The 18,050-nt window shown below is 37.0% G+C and overlaps 1 protein-coding gene across 1 annotated transcript in view; it reads left to right on the plus strand.

The window, feature by feature from the left end:
* Nucleotides 1-17,698, plus strand: part of LOC144450983 (tyrosine-protein phosphatase non-receptor type 23-like) — a 32,588-nt gene extending 14,890 nt beyond the window's left edge. The window contains exons 13-22 of the mRNA XM_078141743.1: nt 41-192; nt 1,154-1,347; nt 2,052-5,233; nt 6,560-6,656; nt 7,057-7,259; nt 8,078-8,259; nt 8,911-9,015; nt 9,893-10,031; nt 11,984-12,044; nt 12,553-17,698. Coding sequence (XP_077997869.1) covers nt 41-192; nt 1,154-1,347; nt 2,052-5,233; nt 6,560-6,656; nt 7,057-7,259; nt 8,078-8,259; nt 8,911-9,015; nt 9,893-10,031; nt 11,984-12,044; nt 12,553-13,289 — 5,052 coding nt within the window. The 3' untranslated portion in view covers nt 13,290-17,698. The remainder of the gene's footprint in view (nt 1-40; nt 193-1,153; nt 1,348-2,051; nt 5,234-6,559; nt 6,657-7,056; nt 7,260-8,077; nt 8,260-8,910; nt 9,016-9,892; nt 10,032-11,983; nt 12,045-12,552) is intronic.
* Nucleotides 17,699-18,050: the final 352 nt, after the last annotated feature.

Below are 18,050 nucleotides of genomic sequence, written 5' to 3' on the forward strand. Positions count from 1 at the left end.
ACTTATAATTACTGTTGGTACAACTCTACTATTTTGACAGGAATTATTTCAAGATGAACTCAAGAAACATGAGACTGTGAGGACTTACATTCAGCAAAACTTAAATGCCCAAGATAATATCCTGAAAGCCGTGACTGAAGCTAATGCCCAGTATGCAAGTACTAGAAGAGTTTCTGAAGAAACACAGAGAAAGTATGTCTACTGTAGTCATGTACTTTGTTTATCTCTAGTGAATTATTCAATAGATAAGCTATTTATCTGAAGGAAGTACGCACTAAGGAGTCATGAATATTCAGTGATCATCTAATGAATATTCATGTCTACTAAGATCCATAAGGCAATGGTTTACAAGTGAAATAACGATAGTGGTGAAAAAGAGTTTGGTTTTTCTTGGCAATCGAATGAAATTTATGTGATGTGAAATTATGAAATGATAATACACACACACAGTTCATGGTGCATACAAGTACTGTGTTCTGTAGCACAGAGTGTGCTTTACCGTGTGTGTTGGTCATTTCCATATATTCATCATTCTGAGATGGAGTGCACATAAATGTACAGTTTTCTGTTACACAGATTGTGCTGTACAATGTGTGTTGGTTATTTCATACATTCGTCCTGAGATTGAACACATACATGTAGTATTACACAGTTCATGGTGCATACAAGTATTGTGACACAGAGTGTGGTTTACAGTGTGTGTTGATCATTTCATACATTCGTCCTTCTGAGATAGTATTCTTCTAATTTCTCCCAGTGACACCAAACATATGATTCAGTTGCCAGATTGTTTGCAGTCATATTTTATAAAATATTTGCACTCAAAGTGTTCTGAATTTCTGGTTATTTCTGAGATTTGCTGACGAGGGAATTGGGATGATGAATGACACAGTGTACAAAAGAGCACCCTTCATTAAAAGATATGACGATGTAGCCTCTTGACCAATCAGAATATGAGATTGATGACAGGTGACAACATCTAAAGCTTTTTAACCAATCAGAAAGTAAGGTTGATGACATATGACATATAAGGCTTTTTGACCAATTGGAATGTGAGATTGATGACAGGTGACATATAATGCCTCTTGGCCAATCAAAGTGCATGATTTGTGACAGGTGATGTATAAACAAAATGATGTGTTTGTTTATACAGGAGAGAAGAAATGATCCAGGCTTTGATCGCTTCATTTGATGCATATGACGACTTGCAACAAAAATCAAGGAAAGGGATTGAATTCTACAAGAAACTGGAGACAGGTGTAAACAAACTACTGGCAAGAGTCAAGGGAATTATCAAAGTCCATGAAGAGGAAAGACAGCACTTTTTGAACAAACTTCCCAAGAAAGGTGAAGAGTCAAATCACTCTAATAACCATCATCATTAATTAGAAATTACTGTGATCAGAATATTGTCTAATCAGTGATGCACATTAAAACTCTTGTTTAAGGTGCTGAAAAATCTGCTCTTTATCACATATATTGATGAATAGGGAAATATCATTATCAGCTACAAGTATATTAAATGGCAATGATAAAGTTAAAGGAAAGCTTGCTGTGTACCCATTCTTGAAGTTTTTTTCTGAATGTCATAAATACTGTGTAGGCATATGGGTATGCTGTATCTCCTAAAGGTTGTTATTTTGTGTCTAACAGTGTGCATAAGTTTGTAGATGATACTGTCTCTAAAAATTAGGAAGATCACTGATGCTTTAAGTTAATACTCTTTAACTTGGTGATGGTAAGATAAGTTTATTTGTAAAGGATACTGGTCACGTGTGAAGAAAACAAAGTACTGTTTGCAAAAATGTTTGTGTCATGCGATAAATGATTAGTTACTGTATAAATATAATCTTAAAGGGCTATATCTCAGTCCCTGGTCATTATATTAGTGTTATCTTACCAATGGAGCCATAAGGATTACGTAGGATTATTCTTTTGTTGTGGATCAGCTTTATCTATAGCTCTGCCAGACAACTTTTAATTAATATCTACATTGTAAATATAATCCTAAGGCAATGTGGGCTTTTAAAACTGTTGTCTTTCCTTTACAGTACCAACTAGACCCAGTGCACCAAAACCAGCCATGCCAACAAACACAAGTCAACCTGGCAAACCTGCTGGATTGAAATTATCTGATATCATAGATCCATCTATGCTTGGCAAAGGAAACATCCAAGCTGCCATCGCTGCAGGTACTATGCATCCGATGGGTGATGGGATGGCTGGCAGAGCAGCTGGCTACCCTGGTGTTGATGGTAGTTATCCAAACAATCTACAACAGTATGGATCATTACCAACTGAGGTGGAAGGAATGCCAGCAGGATATTCCTCACATTCTCTACCAGGACAGCAATTGTCTGGAGCATCAAGAATGGGAATGCCACCTTCTTCATCTAGTGTTCCATCAGGATTGAAATTGTCAGACATAATAGATCCATCCATGCTTGGCAAAGGGAATATACAAGCTGCTATAGCTGCGCGTAAAATCCAGGATGTGCCAACCTCTTCCCATCCAGGCAATATGCCTCCTTCATCATATGCGCCAACTACTGGTATTCAACAAACCTTAGACAGCGGTGGTGTTCCCTATCCATCTCAACAGCAGCAACCAATGCCACCACCACTACAAGGACAGCAACCTGTACAGCCACCTGTATCTCAATCATTACCACGACAACCTCCACCCTCATCTTCATTACCATCACAGCCACCACAAGGGCAATTATCTGCCAAACCACCATCATCAGTGCCCTCATCGACACAGGTACAGCCACCGATGCAACCAGGTGTACCACCAATGCAACCAGGTGTACCACCGATGCAACCAGGTGTACCACCGATGCAACCTTGTGTACCACCAATGCAGCCAGGTGTACCCCATGATCAGAGTGGCTCTCAACCAAGCAGTCTTCATTCTAGTCCACAACATATCCAGCCTGTTGCACCAGATGTGATTAACATTCAAAGAGATGGTATAGCTGCAGGCAACGCTCAACCAGTACATCACAATGCACCCTATCAGCATCAGCAACCTCCAAATACATCTGGAATGGGAGCCCAGTCAGGCATACCATCAGCAGGCCAAGTTGCACCACAGCCAGGTTATGGTAACTATTCTGGAGCTAGTCAGTACCCTAATACAAATCAAGCACCATATAGCCAGCAATCGTCTGTGCCAAAGGGTTTTACACCTGTTGTATCCAGATCTAGCACCCCACCAATTACATCACAGACACCTCAATCTCAGCCATACAGCCAACCTACTGGTAATGTCACCCAGGATATGTCAAGGAACATGTCAGTATCTTCACAGGGGTATTTGCCAAGTTCAAACATTCCTACTTCAGGATCAGGCCAGCATTCTTACCCTCACACAGGAAGTTACCAACAAGGTCAGCGAAACATTGATGTTCTACCGAGCAATCAACAAAATATACCACCAGATAGTACAGGCATCAACCAGCCTTATCCACCACAGGGTTCTGGTACTGTGAATAGTTTACAAACACCTATTTCAACTCCCAAACAGCAAGGACCACAACATTCTGGTCACGATGTTACCTCACAGGGTCACCCAGCAGGAGTGTCCTACCCATCACAAGGTATTCCTCCTGAACAACAGCAGTCATACCCACATATGCATCCACAGCAGAAGCAGCAACCTGGTGCACCACAGCAACCGTGGAGTCAGTCACAGTGGCAGCAACAGCAACAACCACAGTCACTACATCAAGGCTATCCTCAGCAACCTGTACATCAGCCACAGCAATTCTCAGAGGCTAGAATACAAACACCTCCACAACAAAGTGAGCCACAACCTCAGTCGTACCCACAACATCAACCAGAGCAATTTCAGAAGCCAAATCAACAGCCAGGCTTAGTTCAGCCAGTGGTAAGGCCTCAAGCATTACCTCAACAAGGGCAGTATCCTCACAATCAATCTCCCCAACACAGGCCAAGACTTCCAACTTCTGATGTACATTACTCACCACATGGTTCACCACAGCACACACAAGGTTATCCACAAAACCAACACCAGCCAACATCACAGGCACAACCACAAATCCAGTCTCCAGCTTCAGGGCACCACCAACAAGGCCAATATCCACAACAAAACTGGCAGCAGCAGCCACAGCAGGTTGCTGGTCAACAGCAGTGGAACCCCTCCCAACAACCATTACAGCAACAGCCTGGACCACAAACATCTCAATCACAACAACCCCCACAACAGTGGTCTCAACAATCACAACAACCTGGAAAACAATTGGCAACACCACAACAGCAGCAACAGTGGTCACAACAACAGTTCAATCAACAACAGTGGCCACAGAACCAACAGCAACAACAATCTACTCAATCCCAGTGGATTCAACAACAGCAACCACCCCAAAAACAGCAGCAGCAGCAGCAATCGGGTCAACAACAGTGGCCACAACAACAACAACAACAACAACAACAACAACAACAACAACAACCAACTCAACAACAGCAAGCTTCTCAACAAGGACCTCAGCAGATACAGGCATCTCAACAGCCAGTAACCCAACAACAACAACAATATTACAGCCAATCTCCTCAGCAGCATTATTCGCCAAAACACCAACCCTACCAGCAGCAACAAGTTCCCACTCAAGTTAATCCATCATCGCAGGCTTTACCACAAGTACAGCAAACTCAGACTCCTTACCAGCCAAGCTCAACACCACCACCACCACCACAGTCTTTCCAACCAAGTAATGCAACACATCCCTCTCAGCCACCACAAGGGACTTATCCTCAATTCCAGCAGCAAGCCCCTCTTCAGCCGCAAGGACAGCCTGTATATCCACAACAGCAGCAGCCTGCTCAATTCCAACAACCTCAGCCATCTCAGACAGTACCTGATTTTGCCAGAGAACAAGAAAGGCTTCCCCAGCCAACTATTCAACCCATTAAAGCCGACAGTATTACAAAACCATCTCCTGATCTGCTGTCAACAAGTCCTGATGGCAAGAACACTTTAACACAACAGCCACCAGCACTAGTTCCAAATGTAGTCCCTCCTGACAGAGGTAGTAGAGGTGCTGCATCTTTTGAAGAAATGCCAGCACCACCACCAGTGAAAGTTGATCCATATGAAAACAAGGATGTTCTTGATCACTTTCTAGAAGAGGTTGAAAGGTTTGAGAAGCATGTAGATACACTAAATAAGCAGACACTAAGTGGTCCCACTATACTGGACAGAGAATGGAAGGTAAGAATTAACCCATAGGTGGTCAAATACTGCACACAGTGACAGTTTTTGATCTAATTTGTTGCATTGCCAGTCCACAAATATATGATATGACAGAACCATACAACCAAGGTTTGGTTGTATGGAAAGTGTAGTCAATGCAACATTGTTATAATTGAACCAATCATCATTGGTTTGCTTTTACTCTTTTAGTATACCATTTTAATACTGAATCCGTCGTTGAAAAGATTTTTCACATGTATCATAATTATGAGCTAAGTATGTTACAGTGTATCATTCTCATTGGATTCACTAATAAGTTATCCAATCGCCACAAGGTTGTTGTGTTTAGTAAACAGGTCATGAGTAAAGATTTGATATCAACATTTGTTTTGACTACTGTGTAAAATGTCATCACCTATAGTAATACAAAGTTGCAATGACAGTCTCAAAAAAAATACTACAAACTCAATAAATCGGCGCCATGGCACTAACTGAGCGACGTTATCAAAGGAAAAAACCAAAGGTTGTTTCAATTATAACGATGTTGCATAGACTTCACTTTCCATACAACCCTGATCTCTGTTGTTTGACACGAGTGCCAGTGTGGTATACATGGGGTATTTACACAAGTAAGGTGATTCAAAAGCATAAGTGCATACAAATGCCTAGACTGATGCTCAAGTATGTGTATCATCATTGTCGTTGTCGTCGTCATCGTCGTCATCGTCATCATCATCATGTACCATCAAGTCGGTCTTGTAATTCTTCCTTCATAGTCCAAGTCTCTGAACCATATAAAGAGTATGGGTTCTACATTTGCTCTGAAAAATGCTATCTTTGTTGACCTGGTTATGTTGGACTTCCAGATGGTATGTAACTTGTTGCAGGCATTCCATGCTTGACCTTTGTGAGACATGAAGTCCTTGTTGCTGTCAGCTATATAGGATCCAAGATATTTAAACCCTCTTTGAGTTGAGTGCAGTCCCTGGAAGAGATTGCATCATGTATCATGAGGTTGTGTAGATGTTATCAGAGACTGCAATTTTCAAAAAGTACAACTGTACATCGATGTGATTTTGTGTAAATGGAAGAACAGTGTGTTTATTTGTATACAGGTATACAATGATATATTCAGCATTGCATATTGTTTTCAGTTTTATACTTCAGTTCAAATACTAATAGTACAAATGTATGAGCACACTCTGATGCGCGGTGAAATCTCAAGTTATATATGTTATGTTATTTGCTACGTACATTGTATACCCATGAAAGTATCACTCATAGTATACCATATACATGACAGGCATTACACTTTGTAGTGATTAATTTCTTGTCTGTCACTAGGACTTATCTGACTGTCAACAGAAGGAGACAAAGCAGTATTCTATTTCCATTGCCAGGTGTTACTCTCTAAAGAACAGAAACCCAGATATTATGCCATGTAAGTTAATATACTACTCAAGCAGTTAAAGTCTTGGTTTACTAACAAAGATGCAAACCCAAACTATTGTCACAACATGTATTTGGAATAGTTTTTGATGTCATTGTACTCACAGAAGGGTACCATTTCTGATACATGTATTATCTTGCAATGTTCATTTTTAGGGATATTATCATACATTATCTTTTTCTTGTTAAGTTTAAACTTTTCAATTTCCAACACAACTGACTCTTGGAAAGCTGTGTCTGAAGCTTTCGTCCTCTCACTAAGGACTTCATCAGCAGACTGAAGTAATTAACATGAATTAACAGAGTGTAAATGATAATCTGTGTTAGTATTTAGGAATGGTTTTTCTTTCTCCAACCTATTTATTCATTCTGTATGAACACTTACTCTTCAGATGATCACTGCAGGGTGACAATCACATCCAAAGATGATGATTACATCAATGCTAGTTGTTTAGACGATCTAACTCCGTCATCTCCAAGGTTCATCGTTGCCCAGTCACCAGTACCTGCCTCTATCAATGATTTCTGGATGATGATCTACGAACACCAGATTTCTGTTGTTGCTATGCTACTCTCTTATGATGAAGCAAACAAGGTTAGTTTATGATTAGAGAACAAAAGTTTTATTGCAACTGTCATGTCATCAATTTGTAAACATTTTTGCCAGCTGATGAAAAGGGAACGGATTGCAAAATGTGTCAAGTAAATGGTAGTGTCACAATGTGATTTAGTCTAGTTCCTATACAATATCATTATGATTTATACCTTCACTCACAGTATAGTCAAACCTATTGCTTTTACAAGTCCTGAGATGTAATTTAAAATTCATCCACAGCCACCCACACAATCATTAACATCATGCCTTTGTTAATCAATCACAAAATTCTAACCAATAACACAGTCCCTCATAAAGTTAGTGTTTATTGGAGCAGTTATGTAATGTCCAAATATAGTATATTTGTCAGCTCAGTATGCTACTTATACACTGTTAACGTCACTCTAGCAGCCAAGGTTCAAATGTACATATTTAAATAAATTAACATATACTTATAAACGTGCCATTCAAATGTTGTGTATTTAATTCCCGCAATACATCAACAACAACAACAAAAAGATAAAATATGTTCATTTTGACTTAAGATATTTAAAAGGTATTAAGTTTTCATGTGATGGGAATAGTTTTTCTGCAAACCTCTTGACATTTCTAGATGTGGATCACGGAGGTCATAAAATGGCAAATTGGGCATGAAATGTATTTTATAAAGTTTATACTAATCAATTTACGTATACCATAAGTCAGCGTTTATATTTTTGTATTCAGAAGTACAACTTGTACTGGCCAACTGAACGTGGTCAAACAATACAAATCAATTTACGTATACCATAAGTCAGCGTTAATATTTTTGTATTCAGAAATACAACTTATACTGGCCAACTGAACGAGGTCAAACAATGACGTGTGGGTCGATACTTCTGAATCTTCAAAGTACCAGACTGTCTTCAAATTGGACAGAAAGAAGACTAAATATTACACACAAAGAGCATCGTCAAAGCAGATCAATAATTCATTTACAGTTTACAACATGGCCTGAACAGTAAGTATCTTTTCTTGTGATTGTTATGACGTAAAATGACCATGGTAAATAATCCATGCTTTTCTGTTCAAGGACAATATCTTGGATTGTATGTGGTATAAGAGGGATTATACCATGCATGAGCCAAGTTGAACAAAAAAATATGGAGTATATATATTATGCGTCCACGTCATTGGTTCTGCTGTGTTCGAAATATGAGTCAAAACGTTCAAAATTGCCATTATTATCCCTGATTTTTCTTTTGATATTATTAGCGCTAGTACAATTATGTTACTCTCCAATATTTTTCTTCATTCAGCTGGAAAATACTCATGACCCAAGGGTTGTCACTATGAGTCTAGCAACTTGTAGTGACAAAGACCCCTTAGGTCACTCATATTTTCCTTTTCTGAACGAAGAAAAATATTGGGGAATAACATCTAATTATCTAGTAAGCTTTTGAGGCTTCCTTTCTTGCTGTGTCGTGGAACCTTCCATTGTGATCGTTAACCATTATACAAGAAACTGAAAATAGAATAATTGAGATCTATGTCAAAGTTTTATCTGTGAGCCTAAAAAACTTCGAAAATACAGATAGTGAGATTTGCTTTTTGAGAATTCTTATTATGATTCTTAAAACATCTCATTGAGTTGTTTGTTTTTATTTCACAGCGGGCTACCAGAAAATGCAAATGGCTTAATATCTTTTATAAGTGAAGTACATAACTATTACCAATCACAGCGGAGTTTGAAAATACCAATTGTTGTACATTGCAGGTATGTCGTGACTCTTGCTCAACTTTGAAGTTTTATATATGCTGAGGTGTACAGAAATCTGATACACGCACGCACACACACACACACACACACACACACACACACACACACACACACACACACACACACACACACATCCCCCAGTTACACACATACACACACACATATCATATCTTTGCTTTAAAGGCCCATGATTCAATCCCACTCTTTATATTACATGTAGTGCTAACGATTCAATGGCACGGTCCGCACCATAAGTATAACATTTCCTCAGGACCAACTCTTTCCATAGTTCTACCCCATACAACTGTTTTCATCCCTAAATTTTGATCCTAGTCCAAATTAGGCTTTTAACACAATTTCTATATGTGTGGATTAAAATGGCCATATGGATGAGGATTGGCTTGGATTTTTAATTTATAAATCAATTTTACCATGACTTGCTGCTTGAAAAATCAATATGAAAACATATCCCAAATACTTGGTTGTAACTCAATAAATTGCAGAAGATTGATAAATAATAATAGTAATAATAATAATAATGTTGGGTTCTTATATAGCACTTTCCCATGCCATGCTTAAAGTGCTTTTATTATTACCTCTGGCTCGGATCAGAATGGCAACTTCACGGGGAGCATACAATCCATGTTACAATCAGTGTAAAATCTTTGTTATTGTACGTACAATAACAAACTGTTTACACACTTCTGAGCTTATTGCAATGAATTGAGTTACAATCACAGACTTAGTCAATGTTGTTTCATATTAATAGGAAGCCATGATATAACTGTTTTGTAAATTAGAAATCCAAAAGAAATACCCAAACCTCATCCATATGGCCACTTTAAGAGTTTATTTGTGTTTATGTATTTCATAGTGCTGGCGTAGACAGGTCTGCTGTTTTCTGTTTATTGTATGCTGCCATGATGGAAATACAAGCTGGTAATGGTATTATTAATATCCCTAAACTTATCAAATATATGAGAAACCAACGAAAGTACATGATACAACAAAAGGTATGTTAAATTATAAAAATTTCCCCAAATGTATCAAATATAAGAGAAATAACAAGTAACATGATAAGACTAGATAGGGAGTCACACTCTAACCTCATGCTTTCTTCAACATCCATAGTAAACTAGGTCAAGGGTTTAATTCACTTTGATACCTTCCGCTAGCACCTTGTATTTTTTTAATACTTGCCTAATAATTATGAATTATTTTATTTTGAATTGCTAGTGGGAATTTCTGTGGAACTCGTATTTAATATTCCGACCTCGGGATTTTGTTTTCAATGATTGTTGGGTTTAATGTAGTCAGTAGTGTACAAAATTTCATAGACAGTCACACAGCCATTATACATTTTGTAGTTGGATATTGTAATCCGTAACCGATAACCGAGTATTATCTATATCACAGAATTTTTGATTATAACAAAGTGTACATGTCCTATAAAGCGTGCTGGTGTATGGACTCCCTTACAGTCGCCGGATCTTCGCATCACTGAAAGGGTTGTTTTGTATGTATTGATATCTACTGCATAATTGTACTCGAATATCCTTGTACTGTGCACCCTCATCGATCACATATGGATAACTTTCATTGACGTATAACTGCAAAGCATTGCGATAACACCGAGCGTCGCAGTAACATGGCGTCAAAGAATGGTTAGCCTGATGTGATCGATGAGGGTGTACAGTACAAGGACATTCAAGTACAATTATGCAGTACATCGGTATATACAAAACAACCCTTTTAGCGATGTGAAGCCCCGAGGACTGTAAGAGAGTCTAGTCGGTGTAGTTTCTAGCTTTAATGAGTCATTCAGGGTGCTTATTAGAAGAAGACAACCTGAGGAAATGTCAACCAACTAATCACTTCTCATACTGCCTGTCCTTTGTATTTACTTATGTACTCATGAACAGTAGTCAAATATATATTGCGCTCTTAGTCAATAAAAGGAAACTGTGCAAACAGCATAAAAGATTAGACACTTTGGATAATCATACAAAACCATCAGACAATTCCAATATTTACACAGGAAATGTATCTGATCCCTAATTCATACAATTAGATATTATTCCTCAATATTTTTCTTTGTTCAGCCAAGGAAATACAAGTAACCTAAGGGGTCCTTGTCACTATTATGTGACAACCCTTTGGTCACGAGTATCTGGCTGAATGAAGAAAAATATTGGAGAATAATATTATATCATCAGCAATAATATTTTGTACAAATCATGGAAAGCAATCATGGCAATTTTGAGCATTTTGACTCATATTTCATTCACAGCTAAACCAATGATGTAGACACGTTGTCGTAACATACAATGTAGACAAGTATTGTCGTGATGTAAAACGACCAGAGTACATATTCCATATTCCATATTTTTTGTTAAACCTGGATGGTTGCATGGTACATGTATAATGTATGTTTAGTGAGTTACTACATACTGTAAACCTGGAAATTGTACCTATACAGACTTTTTGCTTATTTTGCTTGACAAGAAAAGTGATAAAATAAGTAAGACTTAAGTGCCTTCTTGTACATGAACACTATGTACCAGTCTGGTAAATAGTAAAAATAAGTAATGACTAAAATGTCTTCTTGTACATGAACACAATGTACCAGTCTGGTAATTAGTAAAAATTAGTCTTGAAAACTACATGTGGCTTAAGACTGTAGAATCACAAAATGACATCTGAGACCCCCCCCCCCCCCCATCCCCAACACACACACACCCACACACTTGCTCTAAAGTACAAAATAAAAACCAGTAACTGCCATAAATAGTAGATTGCATGACAGGTTTGTTGAGGAAAAAAAATCATCTCATCGCATCACTTTAGACAAAATGTCCTGACCAGAAACAGTTTTTTTGTTTTTTTTTGCCTTATGGTTTAGTTGTTTACCTGTCATTACATGTATGGTATTTATGTTTTGTACATGGCTTGTTTTCTTTATTAGGATCAGCTGAAATTCTGTTATGAAGGTGTCCTTTTTTATGCTGAAAAATTTCTATCAAAAAGTAAGTATAAATAATTTATGTGATATGATTATTAATTTCCTAGTATTTACTTAATTTCAGCATTCATCATAGATGAATAATATGACAAAACACCATCATGTGTGACTGACGTTGTGGTATACTTTGAAGATTTGCACAAATGCTAGCCAGGGGGGAGGGAATGGGGGTTCTATGTGGTCATGCTTTCGGGAGCATAGCAAGTCAAACTGCAGCTGAAAACACTGCAAGCATGATGGCAAATACTCCTGATTGGACACACTGGCAATCACATAGTGTGGTGTTCTGTTATTTACATATGTTTATCTAAAACAGCAACAATCCATGCACTGTACACAAATGATACAGCAATTTCATGAACTATCATGCACTCGTTTCCATATCATTTGCATACAGGTATGCAATAATGTTTTCTGTATTGCACTGCAGTACAAATACCAATAGTGTGTGCTCAGTGGTCCAAATAATCACTGGTACATATTAAATAATATATTAATATTTTTGTTGACAGGAGGGATATTCATAAGAAAGCCTGTCACGCCGGGCATAGATCAACAGTCACAGGGCAAGCATACATTTGATTTCATCATGGGAACTAACTCACTTCAAGACATCCAATCTAAAATATCCCAGATGACAGTAAAACCAAAACCATTGGAACAACCTCCCAGTGAGAATATTGGCTCAAACAACATATTCCAACAGCACGAAGAACCTTTTGGTGACGTGACTGAGGCAACCAATCAGTTACACCAAATCCAAAGTGATGTCATACCACCACCACCATCCAATCAAAGTTTAAGTAGTGATCAGGTGATACATAAAAGCCTATCACGGTCGAATTCCCAAGAATCTCATGGTAGTCAGGGCAACTTAAGCTATCCTTGTTCTCCAAGTAGAGATCGCATACCACAACCACATGATGTTAACCAAATCATGGGAAGTCATGACTCCCTAGATTCATTATCAAGTACATCATCGCTACCTCCAGGTGCATCTAATCTACATCCTATTGCAGAAAGTCAAGGTGTTCAGAATGGTCGAAAAGAACGGAGTGACAGTGCATCGCCATCTATCCTGGATAACTTAGACCCTAATAATTTCACCCTCAGCACCAGTCCAAAACATCAGAAAACTAGCAAAGTGGATTTTGATAAGAGACAAAATGTTTTAGGAACAGAGAAAAATCCTGGTGATCCCCTGAGTCTTCTGGATCCATTGTGGACAATGAAAGACAAACCAAAGTAGACTAATTTATATGGTTACTTTGAATCGAATCTCTTTAGAAAAAGTAATTTACTTGTTGATTTTACAACCAAATTTCGCTAATTTTCAACTTAAAGTTTGAGCATTTTACTCTAAAACATTAGCTCTGTATTTCAAAACAAATGTGTAATTATTGAGCATGTTGCTCTACACAAGTAGCTCTGCAATATGGAACTTTCAATCCAGACTGAGCATGCTCAGATGCAAAGGACTATGGGTAGTTATAATATTACCTCATCTGGAGCTATAGAATAAAGCACCTGCAATGGTCAGGGTAACCATAACTAGATTATTTGTGTTTACAAACAATGTAACACAATTGTTGACAATACTGACTGATTCATATTTATCATCATATATCCCATGATGCAACATTCAAGATGGCGGGTTTGCAAATTCCCTATTCTGTCTAAGGCAAAATGAAAAAAATTGTGTGTTTCCGATAACCTGACCAACCTTAGTTTAAACCGCTGATCTTAAACATTTTTTTTTTACACAATAAAACACGTGTTTCTTTCCCCAGTGATGCCTGTACATATTTCATCAAAGTATCACAGAAGGGGTATTTTTCAATAAGAAAAAGAATATAAAATCCAAACCTACCTACACTATTTTCTGACGTCATGGAAACGCAAACTTATTTTTCCCCACCGAATGAAAGTTATCTTTTACTTGTCAGTCAAATCTAAACATACCATGTGATTGGTAAGGCCTTAAAAAAAATTGAGTGGTTCCGATTACGCTCAATTGTAGAATAGGTGGGGTAGGTAGATTTTGATTTTTGATTTTTTTTCCTTCATGCCTGATTGTCTAGTTCCGGTGTTTTCCGTTGTTTCCATATGGTCTTTGTATTATTGGTTTCTTCTCATCGGATGTACAGCCATTACAGATTGGAAGAACAGTTTTATATTGTCTTTTAAAGTTCAGTTTCCATATCCGCTATTTCTCACAACACTTTACAATATTCACAATTTAATTTAATTTTTTCTCGAATATGTAAAAAAAAAAAAAGTTCAGGGTCAGCAGTGAAAAACTAGGTGGGGTCGGGTAACTGGAACCAAGCAATTTTTTTAGGCCTAAAATGTAAATTTCAAGAGCCAGTATGTGCAGTTCAACAATCCATGTGAAATATCTCCGAGTATCACACACAGTTGTAGATGGAATATTAAAAATAACTAAAAAGTACATTATCGTGTTAGAAAGTTCAAAAACAGCTATATTGCATAAGTACTGATGATGTAGTGTGACCACTGTGAAATCAAATTTCTCTTACATTTTGTATGATAAAACATTTCTTGCCATTTATACAGAATGTACTATTTGTCTGCTGTCTGCAATTTGTTACTAAATGTTTGGACGTATGAAATATGTATCATCTATTTATACGTGTATAACACTATGTTTTGTAAACTCTACAGGTTAGTTGCAAGATATATTTATATGAATAGACATAGGGTAAAACATGTCTACACATTATATAGCAAGAGAGATGACTCTTTATACATACTAGCCAGCCAAAAGGTAACTTTAAGCCACTTTCTGTTAATAAGTAAGATCTCAGCTAAGCAGCCAATAGGCCTTTTCAACATTTGCTACAGCTTTGCTGTACTTCCTGTCTACCTTGGGGTATACATGGTATAGGTTACTTGGTTAATCATAGCTAGAGCACTGCTACTTTCCTCAATGTCTGAACAATACGAAAAAACATCCCTGATGTACACTTCTACAGAATACCATGGGACAAAGCTCTTAAGAAATGGTACTATGAGGTGATACCCCCAATTTGAGCGAGGGCGCTGTATTCTCAATTTTCTGTTTGTAGTCTGGAATGGCCTATTGTCGTTGTTGCTGTTGATACAATTCATAGGTGTTGTATATATTTTTTATTTACCTTTGCTTACCAGCACATATCGTTGTAAGCTTAAAGTGGCACAAGCTGAGTTTGTAAGCGTTTTGCTTATGTGAAAATACTTTCATAAAACCTGATTAACTATTCTAGTATAATATTAATGTCAAAGCATTCCTTCTATGACATTACAATTTGTGTTCTGACTTTGTTAGAACTGTTGATTGCATAGTAGGGAGTTGCTGTACATTTTTTATACGTATAATAAATGACATCATTGTATCGTTTATAAGTTATATCCTAGTACCAGTATAGTACCATCTTTGAGTTCAGTCAGTTACAAGTGATGGTTAAGTATACAGCAGTTAATAGAATATTGTGAGTACCTTTAAAATATGTAGGAAAAAACTTACATCCCAAAACATATAAACTCAGCTTGTGCCCCTTTAATAGGGGAGTGCAGCAATGAAAGAATGTAAACAAAACAACTTCTATTGTACACTGTGCCAGTAGTTTTGAAAAGTAGCTATTTGTCCACTTTTATGGTGCATTTGTTCCTATACATGCACATTATAGAAAAAGAAATCCAGTTCTTGCTTCCTTAGAGCCATCGTATATCATCTGTAAACATCGGCTATTTTCATTTCATGAACTTTTATATAAAGCTTCAATTTGTGATCGAGTTTTGAAATACTGTGACCATAAACAACTAGCCAAAGACATTCATGTGTGAGGCAGTGGTAAACTTATTGTTTATATATCCCCAAAGAAATGGTAAAATCACTGATATTTTTGAGTTTGAAATATGTAGGGTGATTACGTACATGTATTAAACTAGTACATGTATTCCTTATTAGTGTTCAACACATAATTGTGTTACTTTTATAAAATGAGAGATTGTTGTAGTTGCTTCAGTCTGTTTTGTTATATTGTATAATTTGTATTTCTTTATTATGTAATACGAGTAAGTAATGCGTATTGATTATATTTTCATATAATTTTAAATAATGTATAAATTGATTTGACTTTATGTTATGAAAAGTGAAAAAATTGTTTTGAAGGTAACGAAAGAAAAGTCTCATGCCAGTCCTGTGTGACATCTCATTAAAGAAACGAGAATTGAATTGTTGACAATATTTACATGAGTAAGCACAATTTTGTGAGTTTTGATTACTTCTTTACTTGAATTGTTCCCATGGAAACAAGTATAGTGACCACCTCCCAATATATTACAAAGTACAAATGCTGAAAGAATATTTTTTCAACATTTGATGAAACTGACCTGATTTTCCGAAAAAAAATAACATGTTGTAGTATGACTCCTAAAAAAAACCCAATTTCCTTGATATTTGGTGGAGATATTACTTTGGATGTCTAGTTGGGAAATTGTTCAAATGAAAATGATTGCATCATTGATGTGCATTTTGGTTGGCAAAATGTGATTTTTTTAAAAATAATATGGCTACCCTTAGTCTATAAGGTATGTTGTGACAGGGCGTCCTCACACATCAGAGGCCAGTAAGGGCAGAAAGACATGGCATATCTTACATGTAGCTTACACTGTGTGTAGGATATAGAATGTTATTGTTTTATTGATGTCAAACCATTATCTTTCTATGGGGTAGTTCACTAGACTGTAAGATGCCTTGTGTCGTTAGGGGTTGACCGATATCTGAGGGTGTCTGTCATGGTGTACCTTACAGACTAGTAATTTACACATACTTGCTAATGGCACCATGATTGATCATTCCTTGAGGTTTCCATGGTAACACTTTTTAGCCCAATGATTAAAATAACTTTACTGTGTTTCCCTACTGGAAAAACAATATCGAAAACCATAAACCAGGTCTGTGTTTGCAGGTAAAAAACATGTGAAAAGTTGTTATTGCATGTACAAGGAAATAATTTGTAAATGGACTGGGTGAACACAGGTATTCACTATGTCAGGCCACAGTCTGCACATACATCTGTCACTTCCACATATAATGAAATGTCAAGGTACATAATTTGATTACGTGTGATTAACAATGATTCCACATGTTACCTTAGTGATAATGGCTGAATATTTACTGCAAAAATTCGTGTTTTATGTACTAACTCTGGAAGCTGAATAGATAGAGACCTGATTTAACTATCTGCACCCATTTTATCTACAATGAGCTATCTATTCAAATAGCCAAATTAGTGCACATGGACAGCTCTGGTATGGATGGGTTCATTCCAACCAAACCTAGCACAAATGTCAGATACAGTAGCCCATGTATGCACATTGCGATAATGACCGTTTGGTGGCCATATCTGTCATAAAAAAGAATCAGAATATGAGTTACTAAGTTGAAATGTTGGGAACAATGTCTTTATATGAAGACTTATCTTGACTGTGCATGCTAACCCATTAGGATTGAATCCATGTAAATAATTAAGCTCTATCTCATACATTTCCTGTGCTAGGTTAAAATCAATAAATGTAACTTTGCTTTGAAATGTGAGACCATAATTTGTGTTGTGTAAATTAATCCACTGTATGTTATCCATAAAACATTGATGTGCAATATTATATATTCCTTTCATAATTAATTATGATGTCAAATTAAAGGCACTTCAAAACCATATTTGATATTTGATGTCTTTTTGTTTAATAAATGCACAATGATCAGAGCGCACGGTGCCATACACAGAGACAGACAGACAGACAGACAGACATACATACATACATACATACAGACAGACAGACAGACAAACCTACCACAAATGTAGTCTACATAGGCACTTTACTTTGTTTCACAACCTTAGCAATAATGGTCGAATGGTAGCCATATTTTTTGTAAAAATTAACATTTTACCACTAACTCTGGAAGTTTAACAGACAGCTACCTCTTTGAATGTCTACACCTGTA

Source organism: Glandiceps talaboti, chromosome 20, assembly GCF_964340395.1.
Source record: "Glandiceps talaboti chromosome 20, keGlaTala1.1, whole genome shotgun sequence".
Lineage (NCBI taxonomy): Eukaryota > Metazoa > Hemichordata > Enteropneusta > Spengelidae > Glandiceps > Glandiceps talaboti.